This window comes from Cervus canadensis, chromosome 18 (genome assembly GCF_019320065.1).
Source record: "Cervus canadensis isolate Bull #8, Minnesota chromosome 18, ASM1932006v1, whole genome shotgun sequence".
NCBI lineage: Eukaryota > Metazoa > Chordata > Mammalia > Artiodactyla > Cervidae > Cervus > Cervus canadensis.
In genome coordinates, this window is record NC_057403.1 from 7031772 (window position 1) to 7045836 (window position 14065).

At 53.6% G+C, this 14065-nt stretch overlaps 2 protein-coding genes across 5 annotated transcripts; both read right to left on the reverse strand.

Moving 5' to 3' along the window:
- Positions 1-1899: 1899 nt before the first annotated feature.
- On the reverse strand, positions 1900-5698 carry LOC122420647 (sialic acid-binding Ig-like lectin 14). The gene is given in 8 exon segments (XM_043436027.1): positions 1900-2135; positions 2405-2540; positions 2644-2755; positions 2757-2890; positions 4359-4406; positions 4573-4851; positions 5069-5446; positions 5549-5698. Coding segments are annotated over 8 exon segments (1143 nt in total). The 5' UTR covers positions 5589-5698; the 3' UTR covers positions 1900-2119.
- A 1109-nt stretch (positions 5699-6807) lies between these two features.
- On the reverse strand, positions 6808-11514 carry LOC122420648 (sialic acid-binding Ig-like lectin 14). Of its 4 annotated transcripts, none has more exons than XM_043436030.1 (7): positions 11389-11502; positions 10924-11304; positions 10420-10698; positions 10206-10253; positions 8531-8776; positions 8292-8424; positions 6808-8023 (listed from the first exon to the last, which is right to left on the reverse strand). In XM_043436030.1, exons 1-7 carry the CDS (start codon positions 11423-11425, stop codon positions 8008-8010), a joined length of 1140 nt encoding a protein of 379 aa, XP_043291965.1. In that variant the 5' UTR covers positions 11426-11502; the 3' UTR covers positions 6808-8007. The 4 variants fall into 4 exon arrangements, with proteins under 4 accessions (XP_043291965.1, XP_043291963.1, XP_043291966.1 ...); XM_043436028.1 differs by having other exon boundaries at positions 8292-8427; positions 11389-11500; XM_043436031.1 differs by lacking the exon at positions 6808-8023 and having other exon boundaries at positions 8288-8427; positions 11389-11514.
- Between the last annotated feature and the right edge of the window lie 2551 nt (positions 11515-14065).

A 14065-nucleotide genomic window follows, 5' to 3' on the forward strand; every position in this document is an offset into this window, starting at 1 on the left:
TTATTTCTCCCCTCTTCTCCAGCAGCATATTGGGCACCTACTGATCTGGGGAGTTCATCTTTCAGTGTCCTATCTTTTTGTCTTTTCATATTGTTCATGGGGTTCTCAAGGTAAGAATATTGAAGTGGTTTGCTATTCCCTTCTTCAGAGGACCACATTTTGTCAGAACTTTCCACCAAGTCCCGTCTGTCTTGTGCGGCCCTACATGGCATGGCTCATAGTTTCACTGAGTTAGACAAGGTTGTGATCCATGTGACCAGTTTGGTTAGTTTTCTGTAATTTTGGTTTTCATTCTGTCTGCGCTCTGCTGGATGAGGATAAGAGACTTGTGCAAGCTTCCTGATGGGAGGGATTGGCTGTGGGTAAACCTGTTAAAGTGCTCAACTCAATGTTCCAGCAAGTGTGGAGAACCCGGCAGTAGGCACAGGACTGGAAAAGGTCAGTTTTCATTCCAATCCCAAAGAAGCACAATGCCAAAGAATGCTCAAACTACCACACAATTGCACTCATTTCACACGCTAGCAAAGTAATGCTCAAAATTCTCCAAGCTAGGTTTCAACAGTATGTGAACTAAGAACTTCCAGATGTTCAAGCTGGATTTAGAAGAGGCAGAGAACCAGAAATCAAATTGGCAACATCCACTGGATCATAGAAAAAGCAAGAGAATTCCAGAACATCTACTTCTGCTTCACTGACTACACTAAAGCCTTTGTGTGGATCACAGCAAACTGCAGAAAATTCGTAAAGAAATGAAAATACCAGACTACTTTACCTGCCTCCTATAAAATCTGTTTGCAGGTCAAGAAGCAACAGTTAGAACTGGACATGGAACAACAGACTGGTTCCAAATTGGGAAAGGAATATATCAAGGCTGTATATTGGTCACTCTGCTTATTTAACTTATAGGCAGAGTACATTATGTGAAATGCCGGGCTTGATGAAGCATAAGCTGGAATGAAGATTGTTGGGACAAATATTAATAGCGTAGATATGCAGATGACACCACCCTTATGGCAGAATGTGAGGAGGAACTAAAGAGCCTCTAGATGAAGGTGAAAGAGGAGAGTGAGAAAGCTGGCTTAAAACTCAACATTCAAACAACTAAGATCATGGCATCCAGTCCCATCACTTCATGGCAAATAGATGAGGAAACAAAGGAAACAGTGAAGACTTTATTTGTGGGAGGGTGGGGCTCCAAAATCACTGCAGATGGTGACTGCAACCATGAAATTAAATGATGAATTAAATTAAAATTAAATATTTCCTTCCAAAGCTAGACAGCATATTGAAAAGCAGAGACATTACTTTGCTGATAAAGGTCTGCACAGTCAAAGCTATGGTTTATCCACTAGTCGTGTATGGATGTGAGAGATGGACCATAAAGAAAGCTGAGCGCCAAAGAATTGATGCTTTTAAACTGTGGTGTTGGAGAAGATTCTTGAGAGTCCCTTAGACTGCAAGGAGCTCCAACCAATCCACCCTAAAGGAAATCAATCCTGAATATTCATTGGAAGGACTGATGCTGAAGCTGAAACTCCAATACTTTGGCCACCTAATACCAAGAGCCAACTCATTAGAAAAGGCCCTGATGATGGGAAAGATTGAAGGCAGAAGGAAAAGGGGACAACATGGTTGGATGGCATCACCAACTCAATGAAAAAGAGTTTGAGCAAGCTCTGAGAGATGATGAAGGACATGGAAGCCTGGCATGCTGCGCTGCAAAGAGTCAGACATGACTGAGCAGCTGAACAACAACAATAAGCCTTGTATCTCCCGTGGAAACGCGAAGAAAGGCTTCCCCACGCCTGCTGCTGCTTCTTAAGCACAACCTCGTGCTTCCCCCTGGGCCCTGCCCTAACTGAGGGACCATGCATTCTTGGAAGATGAAAGTAATAAAAGTCTCTTTTCAATGGAATTTACTCTTTGTGTCATCACACAGTCACCTCTACAAATTAAAAGGTTAAAACCCCTGGGTGGAAATGAGACAGATTTGGAGTCAACAGTTTCCAGGGAGAAGCAGACAGTGATGTCCCCACGTCTGTCCTCTGGGCTCTGCATCCTCAGGTGAATCTCGTCATGACAGGGAGCAATGCTCAGCCACACCCCTCAGCCCAGCTCCCTAGTGGCCGCCACACCTGCAGAGCCAACAAAGTCTCATGTCAGAGAGTCAGACCCATTTCACTCATTCTGGGCTCTGCCTCATGGCATGTGGGATCTTAGTTCCCCAACCCGGGATCGAGCCCCTGCCCCCTGCAGTGGAAGCCCGGAGGCTTAACCACTAGACCCACTCAGAAGCCCCTGGAGAGTCACACACTTTAGCTCCAGGCAGGACAGGACCACCCAGCCCCACTGACAACTCCAAGCCGTTCCCAGGACTTCCCCGCAGGGGGACAGGTGAGCTCACCTGGTGTAGTAGATCCAGGTGAGCCCATAGGTGAGGAGGAAGCCAGCCCCCATGAGGGCCCCTCTGATCAGGGTGACGACCAGGGGCCAGGAGCCCTGCGGCTCCTCAGTCTCACAGCTGCAGGAAGGGGGGCCTTCTGGGGAAGGGAGAGGGGGTGACGTTCAGTCCCCAGACCCAGCCCTCCCAAAGGCACACACCTGCCCAGGCTGCCCGCCCCCAGCACCTGTCCTGCAACTCACTCTGCACAGAGAGGCTGAAGGAAACTTGCTGGGGGCCCAGCGGGTTCTGTGCTTGGCAGGTGACTTCTCCTCCATCTCCGACCCCCACACTGGGTATCTCCAGGACCCCGGGGGGCTGAGCGCTGGGAGGGGCTCAGGGGTTTCCCCTCCCAAAGCCAGCTCAGCCTGGCAGGGGGGTTGCTGTCGGCCACACAGACCAGGCGCAGGAACTGGCCCTCCAGGACCGGCAGTGACGTGCCATTCAGATCTGGGTGACAGATGCACACATGAGTGGGTGGAGCCAAGGGCTGTCTCACCCTCGCTCCGCCCACTTCCTGATGCGGAAAGACGGCCGTGAGCCAACAGTCCTGGTGGTCCTTTCAGGCTCCCAGAAGAAATGGGAGCTGATCTGAGGATGGAAGGGAGAGAAGTGGGTGGGAAGCTCACGGGAAGATGTGCCAAGAGACAGACAGCCAGGAAGGTGGGGAGAAAGACACGTGTGTCTGCATCGCTGCAGAGAGGACCCAGAGCAACAGAGACACCATAAGAGTGGGAGAGAGAAGGGAGGGGCAGATGTGCTGGACCCCGACAGCAGCCCCGAGTGCTGGGCTTTGCTCCAAGGTGACGGGCAAGCAGTAGGAGCCTGTGAGGAGGGGAAGCTTCGGAGTCAGGCGCCGACTCTCACAGGACCCTGCTGGGGCGGAGTGGGGCCTGGACTGGAGATGAGACTGGAGGCCGGGAGGCTGAGGGAGGAGGCTGATCAGTGGCCCAGGGTCCAGGACAAGATTGCAGCTGGCCCTGGGGCCCAGGGCATGGAAAGGGGGAAGTGATTTGAGCAGTGAAGCTCTGCAGAGTCCCTGAGTCATGGGTGCAGCCGGTGAGAAAGGGAGATGGGTAGAGGGCTGTCCAACCACAGCCTGGTTAAAGAGGGCACAGGGTGCAGTTGACAGGCGTCAGCAAGAGGTGGTTCCTCGCATGCTCAGTTACTCAGTCATGGCCGACTCTTTGGAACCCTATCATCTGTAACCTGCCAGGCTCCTCTGTCCATGGAATTTTCCAGGCAAGAATACTGGAGTAGGTTGCCATTTCCTGCACCCGATCATCCCGTCCCAGGGTTCGAACCCATTTATCCGGCGTCTCCTGCATTTCAGGTAGATTTTTACTATCTGCGCCACCAGGGAAGCCTAGTAAACAGGGGTGGCTCCTGGCAAAGATGGTGAAATCAGAGCTGAAAGAGGGCGCAGATCATAGGAGATGAGGACAGACAAAAAAATTTTTTTTACAAAGAGCAGAATGTACACAGTAATACAAATCACAGAGACAAAAAGTGGAATGCTGGTTGCCAGGGGCTGAAAGGGGTAGGGCAAGGGGAGACCATATCTGATGGGTTTCGAGTTTCGATTCTGCAACATGGACGGGGCTGTGTGGATGGATTGCACAACACCCTGCCTGGATGGACTTCCCGCGGCTGGGCTCTACCCCTAAAAATAGTGAAGATGGTAACTTTGATCGTCTGTGTGTTTTCTCACAGTTAAAACTAAAATTTTAAACAGAATAAAAGGAAAGGGAGCAGGCAAAAGTAATAGTCCATGGATGCCAGACATTGGGGAAGAGGAGGACAGGTCCAGAGCTTGGGGGCTGAGGAGTGAGGGACCGTCTCATCTCCAAGCCCTGAGCCCTGACCTGCCAGAGACCTGCTCCCATCACAGCCCCAGAGGAGAGACCATCTTTCCTACCTGTGAAGCTTTCCTGAGATATTCTCGTGATCACCAACTGTGGAGCATCTGGGAGGAAAATGGGAGAGGCAGGGAGGAATCAGTGCTCCACCCTAGGAGCCACCTGAGAGGACGGGGCTTTATTGCCCCAATCTCGTCTGGAAAGGGATGCGGCTACACCACCCGCCTCCTGCCAACACCGCCCCCAGGGACCCCGCCGCCCCTCCACACTCACAGGAGACGTTGAGCCGCACGGTTGTCTCCAAGGTCCCCTGAGATCCTTGGAGAGTCACCTGACAGGTGAGGTTGGAGCCATGGTCCTGGGGCCTCGGGGTGAGGGTGAGCTCCGAGGAGTGGAGGGTCCCTGGGTCCAAGGTGTCAACTGCCTCCCCCGCCCAGGAGAACAGGAGAGGGTGTCCCTCATCAGATTCCAGTGACAGGGTGCAGGTCAGCTTTGTGGGGCGACCAGCCTCCAGAGGTTCCAGAAACTGGATGTAGGGTTTCCCTGGTGGGGCTGAGGAAGAGAGAGGGAGATGCCTGGGCCCCATGGGGCGTGGGGACCCAGAGGGGGACCCTCAGAGGGACCCGTGCTAAGGGCCACAGCTCAGTCCCAGTCCGGGGTCTCTTCTGCACCCGCACATCCCAAGACCTGGAGTGGTCCTACGTCCTGTTCCTGTTCTAACAGGAAGGTCCCCACATCCCAGGGTCCTCTCCTGGGCCGCCTGCCGTACCTGTCACCTGCAAATTCAGCTTCTTATCTCTGTAACTATATTTCACATCGTCTCTCTCCACCCGGAAGTAGTAGACTCCTGCGTCGCTCATCCTGGCGTCTCTGATGCTCAGGGAGCAGTCGTTGTTGCTGGGGTCCCCGACGAGGCGGAATCGGCCCCGGGTCTCCGTCTTCACTCGCCTCTTCGGGTTGTTGGTGGCCACAGGATCACTGTATGGGTCGTCCCCTTCCCGGAACCAGTAGATGAAGGGTTCCACAGAGGAATACCAGGAGCTCCAGGGGTAGGAGAAGGAGCAGGGCACGTGGACGCCCAGGACCGCCCGCACGGTCACGGATTCCTGCACTCGGAGCCTGTACCCTAGATTCTCCTGCAGGGATTCTGCGGACACGGAGGCCGAGCTGCAGCTGCAGCCCCCGCCCCACCTGAGCCGCCCCTCCCCCACCCTGGACCCCCACCCCACCCCCGCCTGCGGCCACTCACCCCCCCATAGCAGGGGCAGCAGGAGCAGCAGGGGCACCATGTTCGCGTCCCCCGGGGTCCAAGTCTCTCTGTCGCGGAAGGTAGTGCCCCGAATGCGGGGTGGGAACCAGGAAGCCCCAACGGGAAGTCAGTTGCTGCCAGAACAGAAGGGGAACTCGGAAGCTAAAGGCTGTGGGGTTGGGGTGGGGGCTGGAACGTCATGCCATCCCCCACCCCCCACCGCCTCCCCATCCCCCCCTACACTGCTGTGGGTGATCATGGGGCCCCCAGAGTCCCAGAGGCTTCCCAGCACGTGGCTCTGACATGATCGCCTTCCCAATGATGTTCGCGTCCACCGTGGGTCGCCCAGCCCGCAGGGCAACGAGAAAAGAGAAATGAGATCAGATCCATTTGGAGCCACCCACCCTACAGCAGAAAAACTGGACTTTCCGGAAAAGATACTGAAAATTTTCTCAAATATGTTCCACTTGGGGCAGAAAACAAGCTTCCTGACCCAAATGCGGTGGAGGGTGGAAGCCAGGCAAGAAAGCTGAAGGTGAAAAGCTCCTTTGCCCTGAAGGGTTTTCATAACATGGCACAGGGGACTGTGGGTCTTCCTGGATCTCAGGGTCTGTGGGACTAGCTCTGGGCCAAAAGACCATGAAAAATGGAGTGGGTGAAGGGAGACCCTTGCCCCATAATTGGGGACCCTGGGCTAGACCTTACCTGAAACACAATTCAGGACCCCTCAGTCTTTCTTCACCATTAAGAAGGGTGAGTGCAAAAGAACTGATGCTTTCAAACTGTGACGTTGGAGAAGACTGTTGAGAGTCCCTTGGACAGCAAGGAGATCCAACCAGGCAATCCCAAAAGAAATCATCCCTGAATAGTCATTGGAGGGAATGATGCTGAAGCTGAAGCTCCAATACCTTGGCCACCTGATGTGAAGAGCCGACTCAATGGAAAAGACCCAGATGCTGAAAAAGACCTTGATGCTGGGAAAGATAGAAGGCTGGAGGAGAAAGGGAAGACAGAGGACGAGATGGTTGGATGGCATCGCCGACTCAATGGACGTGAGTTTGAGCAGTCTCCAGTAGATAGTGAATGACAGGAAGCCCTGCCTGCTGCAGTCCATGAGGTCGCCAAGAGTCAGACATGACTGAGAATCTGAACAACGACAATCCTCACAGCCTTGTTTTCAAAGCCACGGGAAGGGCTCAAGCCACGTGTAGAAACAATCTGTAACCTTACTGTTCTTTAGGGGACAAATTTCATGAAGATTTCCTTTTTAAAAAATTTATTTATTTTAATTGGAGGCTAATTACTTAACAATATTGTAGTGGATTTCCTAAATATGACCATAAACATAATACAGTTGAGACACTCCCAGGAACAAGTTGTGAGAACAAACGAATATTGGTTTCATACTTATTTGGATATATGTTTACATCTTTGTTTCTTAAAGAATGAACACTTTTAAAAGAAGGAGGGATAAATTGGGAGATTGGGATTGACATGTGCACACATCTGTGTATAAAATATGATAACCAACAAAGACCAACTGTATAGCACAAGGAACTCTACTCAGGATCTTGTTATAACTTATAGTGGAAATGAATCTGAGAGAAATATACATATATAATGGAATCACTTTGCTATACTATGACACGAACACAACATTATACATCAATTATACTTTAAAAATAAAAATCATACCCAGAACAAAGAACTCAGTAAGAAAAAGATTGCCCAGTTTTTATTTTTAAATGGGCAAAAACTCAAACAGGAATTTCACCAAAGAAGATATTCACGTAGCTCAATATCACAGATAAAGGAAATAAAAAGGTATGGAGACACTGCCACGGTGGAAGGCAAGACTGAAAACAGAGCCTGCTGGTAATACAAGCGATGCTAAGGATACAGACAGCTCAGAACCCTCAAATATGATGGGGGGGATGGAAATCCACTTGACCACTCAAGAGAACCCTTTGAGGCTACCTTCTAGAACTAAATATATGCAGTTCCATACCCACCAGGAAAACTTGCTAGTCTTCCTATTTTCATCACAACATTCATATCAACGATATGTTCAAAGAGCCAAAACATGGAAACAAATGCAATGTCATTGTATTTTAGGTTTCATACATGACTGGAGGAATAGTCATACATAAAATACCACTTTCAAGACAAAAACCATAGCAAAGCCAACAATGAGTTATTGATATAAAAACATGGATAATCTCATACTAAGTGAGGTGAGTCAGAAAGTCTCCTTTCAATGGAGTTGACGCTTCCTGTTGTCATGCGGTCATTACCACAAATAAAAGCCCATGGATGCAAATAACACAGGGTTTCACTGGAGGGTTTCCAGGGAGAAGCAGACAGTGATGTCCCCACATCTGTCCTCTGGGCTCTGCATCCTCAGGTGAATCTCGTCATGACAGGGAGCAAGGCTCGGCCACACCCCTCAGCCCAGCTCCCTAGTGGCCGCCACACCTGCAGAGCCAACACAGTCTCAGGTCAGAGAGTCAGACCCATTTCACTCATTCTGGGCTCTGCCTCATGGCATGTGGGGTCGTAGTCCACAATCCAGGATCCAACTCCTGCCCCCTGCAGTGGAAACTCGCAGGCTCAACCACTAGACCGACTCGGAAGCCCCTGGAGAGTCACACACTTTAGCTCCAGGCAGGACAGGACCGCCCAGCCCCACTGACAACTCCGAGCCGTTCCCAGGACTTCCCCGCAGGGGGACAGGTGAGCTCACCTGGTGTAGTAGATCCAGGTGAGGCCATAGGTGAGGAGGAAACCAGCCCCCATGAGGGCCCCTCTGATCAGGGTGACGACCAGGGGCCAGGAGCCCTGCGGCTCCTCAGTCTCACAGCTGCAGGAAGGGGGTCCTTCTGGGGAAGGGAGAGAGGGTGAAGCTCAGTCCCCAGACCCAGCCCTCCCAAAGGCACACACCTGCCCCGGCTGTTCGCCTCGAGCACCTGTCCTGCAACTCACTCTGCACAGAGAGGCTGAAGGAAACTTGCTGGGAGCCCAGCGGGTGCTGAGCTCGGCACGTAACTTCTCCTCCATCTCCGACCCCCACACGGGGTATCTCCAGGACCCCGGGGGCTGAGCGCTGGGAGGGGCTCAGGGGTTTCCCCTCCCAGAGCCAGCTCAGCCTGGCAGGGGGGTTGCTGTCGGCCACACAGACCAGGCGCAGGAACTGGCCCTCCAGGACCGGCAGTGACGTGCCATTCAGATCTGGGTGACAGATGCACACATGAGTGGGTGGAGCCAAGGGCTGTCTCACCCTCGCTCCGCCCACTTCCTGATGCGGAAAGACGGGCCGTGAGACAAGAACCAAGGACGAGCTCTCTGGGGCCGATGAGCCAACAGTCCTGGTGGTCCTTTCAGGCTCCCAGAAGAAATGGGAGCTGATCTGAGGATGGAAGGGAGAGAAATGGGTGGGAAGCTCACGGGAAGATGTGCCAAGAGAGAAACAGCCTGGAAGATGGAGAGAAAGACACGTGGTCTGCATCGTGGCTGAGAGGACCGGGAGCAACAGAGACACCATAAGAGTGGGAGAGAGAAGGGAGGGGCAGATGTGCTGGACCCCGACAGCAGCCCCGAGAGCGCTGGGCTTTGCTCCAAGGTGACGGGCAAGCAGTAGGAGCCTGTGAGGAGGGGAAGTTTCGGAGTCAGGCGCTGACTCTCACAGGACCCTGCTGGGGTGGAGTGGGGCCTGGACTGGAGATGAGACTGGAGGCCGGGAGGCTGAGGGAGGAGGCTGATCAGTGGCCCAGGGTCCAGGACAAGACTGCAGCTGGCCCTGGGGCCCAGGGCATGGAAAGGGGGAAGTGATTTGAGCAGTGAAGCTCTGCAGAGTCCCTGAGTCATGGGTGCAGCTGGTGAGAAAGGGAGATGGGTAGAGGGCTGTCCAACCACAGCCTGGTTAAAGGGGGCACAGGGTGCAGTTGACAGGCATCAGCAAGAGGTGGCTAAACATGCAGAACGTCTCTGGATGTACAGAGTAGGGACAGGACAGGGTGGGTCAGGATGGGGCCACGACCGCAAGTGGAGACTCGGGATGGGAGGAGTCCACCCAGGAAGGTAAAGAGAGGTTGGAATGGGGTCCAGGGTGGAGCTGTGGGCAATGGGAACATGAATCCCTCTGAAAGATGATGACATCAGAGCTGAAGGAGGGTTCCTAGCATAGGAGGTGATGACAGACAGAAACTTTTTTTTAAAAAAAGCAGAAGCTAGAGTAGTCCAAATCACAGACACTAAAAGTGGAAAGCTGGTGGCCAGGGGCTGAAGGGGGAGGGGGCGGGGACACTGTGTCTGATGGGTTTGGCGTTTCGGTCCTGCCAATCAGGAAGAGCTCTGCGGATGGGTGGTACAAGACTGTCAGTGGACCTCACCCTACTGAGAGCTACCCTTAAAAGTAGTGAAGATGGTAACTTTGCTCGTCTGTGTGTTTTCTCACAGTTAAAACTAAAATTTTAAACAGAATAAAAGGAAAGGGAGCAGGCAAAATAGTTCATGGATGCGAGACATTGGGGAGAGAGGAGGACAGGTTCAGAGCTTGGGGGCTGAGGAGTGAGGGACCGTCTCATCTCCAAGCCCTGAGCCCTGACCTGCCAGAGACCTGCTCCCATCACATCCCCAGAGGAGAGACCATCCTTCTTACCTGTGAAGCTTTCCTGAGATATTCTAGTGATCACCAACTGTGGAGCATCTGGAAGGAAAATGGGAGAGGCAGGGAGGCATCAGTGCTCCACCCTAGGAGCCACCTGAGAGGACGGGGCTTTATTGCCCCAATCTTGTCTGGAAAGGGATGCGGGGACACCACCCGCCTCCTGTCAACACTGCCCCCAGGGACCCCGCCGCCCCTCCACACTCACAGGAGACGTTGAGCCACACAGTTTTCTCCAGGGTCACCTGCGCTTCCTGGAGTATCACCTGACAGGTGAGGTTGGAGCCATGGTCCTGGGGCCTCGGGGTGAGGGTGAGCTCCGAGGAGTGGAGGGTCTCTGGGTCCATCGCGTCAAGGGCGTCCCCCACCCAGGAGAACAGGAGAGGTTGTCGCCCAGCACAGGCTACTGACAGGGTGCAGGTCAGCAGTGTGGGGCGACCGGCCTCCAGAGGCTCCACAAACTGGATGTCATGTTTCTCTGCTGAGGTTGAGGAGGAGACAGAGGGAGATGCCTGGCTCCCGGGGTGTGAGGACACAGAGGGGGACCCTCAGAGGGACCCGTGCCACACGGCCACAGCTCACCCCCAGTCCTGGGTCTCTCCTGAACCCTAAAACCCCAAGACCTGGAGCAGGGAGTGGTCCTACGTCCTGTTCCTGTTCTAATAGGAAGGTCCCCACGTCCCAGGGTCCTCTCCTGGGCCCCCTGCCGTACCTGTCACCAGCAAATTCAGCTTCTTTTTTCTATAAGTATATTTCACATCAGGCCCTCTCTCCATTTGCAAGTAGTAGACTCCCGAGTCGCTCAGCCTGGCCCCTTTGATGCTCAGGGAGCAGTCGTTGTTGCTGGGGTCCCCGACGAGGTGGAATCGGCCCCGGGTCTCCGTCCTCACTCGCCTCTTCGGGTTGTTGGTGGCCACAGGATCGCTGTGTGGGCCGTCCCCTTCCCGGAACCAGTAGATGAGGGGTTCCACAGAGGGATACCAGGGATACCAGAGGTAGGAGAAGTAGCAGGACACGCGGACCTCCATGCACGCCTGCACCGTCACGGATTCCTGCACTCGGAGCTCAAACCCTGGAAGCTCCTGCAGGGACCCTGGGGGACACAGAGGCTCAGCGGCAGCTCCAGCCCCTCCCCACGCGTGCCCCCTCCCCCCGCCGTGACCCCTCCCCCACTCACCCCCCCACAGCAGGGGCAGCAGCAGCAGGGGCCCCATGTCGGCATCCGCCAGCGCAGAGCCGGTTCAGGTCCCTCTGCTGGGGAGGGAGGCGCCCCGAATGTGGGGAGGGAACGAGGAAGCCCCAGCAGGAAGCCAGAGGGTGACGGAGAGAGAGAGCTCTTAAGAGCCATAGAAGGGGAAGTTGGGTACCACAGACGGGGGCGGGGGCTGTCTGAGAAGTCTCGTTTCCCCATCTCTCTCATTTGCACCTGCAAACTGTGAGCCTAAAACATGAGGCTGGAGACTCCCAGGGCCCCGCCTCTGCCCGCGCTTTCCCTGTGTACTGCGCTTTCTACACGGGGTGGGGTGGAGGGTCACCTGGCTAGCTCCCTGGGGATCAGAGCCCCTGAGATGTCCAGAGGCAAATTCACGATCAGGGGTGGGGAGGAGCCCAGGCTGAGCATCCAGGAGACGGAGGGCTGCCCCCAACTCAGGAGAGACGCTGAGATCTCAGGGACAAGTGTGTCTAGATCCCCTGAGATACGGTCCCCGCCGCGAGCCTGGAGCCTCCTGACCCCTTGGAGTTTGGTCCCCATTCCCATCAGTGCCCCAGTCCCAGGCAGGCTCAAATTCTGGTCCTGCTGTTGACGGTTAAAGCAGACCTGAGCAGCCCGGTGTTTGGAATATGGAAGCTGAGGGCATAGAGTGTCCTGTTGGGAACCCAGACATCTGCCACTTCACCTGCCACCTGTTCAACTTTCCCAGAATTACTTCGCCGCTCTGTGCCTCAGTTTGCGCATCTGAAAAACAGAGACACTAGCAGAAATGCCGATTAAATGAGCTCATGTCTGTCACATGCTTAGGACAGAACCTGGCACTGGCACTTATTCATTCAATTAAGGCTTTGGGGATACAGAGCTTCTGCACACTCCCAGGCTCTGTCTAGGGGAGAGACCAGAGCGGGGCCAGCCCCACACCCCACCTCACCCACCTTCGGGGGTTACCCGGTCACTAGCAGGGAGGGCAGAAGCATCGTTAGGTTGGAAGGTCAAGACCCTGCCCTTGAGACAGACTGGGACCCAGGACCCTTTATGGCAGTGCTTGTACCTGGACAAATGTCTCCCAGAGGGACAAAATACAAAGAAACTATAAGGGACTAAAAATAACTCCACGCGTCTGCAGTTGGTGCAAATCATGAGCAATAAGATACAAAAAGACCAAAACCTAACTGCCGCTTCTGCAGTGTAGGGAGCAAAAACAGGGTACTGGGCCTGACCCCTGCACACGGCACCACAGAGGACGTGGGCAGACCGCCTAAACCATGCCCCTGACCCCACCCACTGATCCACCCACCCCCATCCCATTTAAGGGACCAGCTCGCCCCACCTTGGAGTGTCAATAAAGCCTGCCCTGAATTGCTTCTCTGGCCTCTCATCAATTTCTTTTGTTTAGAGTGCCCAAGGACGCAGTTCTGTAACACCCTGTGATTACGTCATTATCTTACCCCACGCTCTGATTCATCTGTCAGAGTCGGGAACACAGATAAGATCAGTTTTTATCTGGAAGGAAGTTGCATCTAGAAGCCACAACCTGTAGAAAGAAGGACCATGATTTTGAACAGAAGAGGAAATTTTCCTGTAACCTTGTTACTGAAAACAAGTTCGCCTGTCTGAGGAACAGTCAAGTGTCGGAGTTTGAAGGGAAAAAGGTTTACTGCAGGGCCATAGAAGGATATAGGTGGTTTGTGCTCAAAAACCCCCTGAAATCCACAAAGGGTTTTAGCAAAGCATTTTTAAAGGCCAAGTGAAGGAAGGTTGCCCAGGGTATGTGATCAGCTCGTGCACAATTCTCTGATCGGTTGATGATGATCAATACTTAGGTGTCAGAAGGTCTGGGGGCTACTTGCTCCTAATCTTCAAGTGGTTAATTTCTTCCCTTTGGTGGCAGTTTTTAGCATCTGAAAACACCCGGGGAAGACACTCTGGAGGGGGAAATGGCAACCCAGTCCAGTAGCACCTGGAGAATCCCATGGACAGAGGAGCCTGGCGGGTACAGTCCATCGGGTCGCCCTGAGTCAGACGCGAGGGAATGACTTAGCACTCAACGCACGCATGGATGAGATCCTGCTGTCTGGGTACTTCAGAGAGGGGCTAGAGCAGAGGGTGTGGGCGAGGGTTTCTCCCAGGAAGGCCCCACAGGGTGCTGCTCAGTCGCCAACATCTCTAGGGAAGGAAGAGTCTGGATTGGAGGTCCTCAGAGCTGAGTATGTGGGGAGAGCCTGCCTGAGAACAAGGCCAGCAAAGTCACAGGGTTGACAACTTTTTATTAACATATTATATATTTCCCTATGCTCTTTAGGAAAAGAAAAAAAAAAAAGATCTGTTTATTTGTTGGCCGTGGTGGGTCTTCTTTGCTGCACAAGGACTTCCTCTGGTTGTGGCGAGCGCAGGGCCTCTTCACTGCGGTGTGCGGGCTTCTCACTGCCCTGGCTTCTCTCCTGTAGTTCAGCACGGGCTCTAGAGTTGGGGCTCAGTAGTGCTGGCACACGGGCTTAGCTGCTCCTCCTCATGTGGGATCTTCCCAGACCAGAGATCGAACCTGTGTGCCTTGCATTGCAAGGCGAATTCTTAACCACTGGACCACCACAGAAGCCCACCCCCCCATTATTATTATTTTTTTAAGGCGTTTGCTGACATT

Coding starts and splice junctions, on each gene's coding strand:
- LOC122420648 (XM_043436028.1), bottom strand. CDS start 11,425: ATGGGGCCCCTGCTGCTGCTGCCCCTGCTGTGGGGGG. Junction 11,305..11,388: donor GCTGCCCCTGCTGTGGGGGG/GTGAGTGGGGGA, acceptor TGTGTCCCCCAG/GGTCCCTGCAGGAGCTTCCA. Junction 8,777..10,205: donor ATCTCAGGAAAGCTTCACAG/GTAAGAAGGATG, acceptor TCTGTCACCCAG/ATCTGAATGGCACGTCACTG.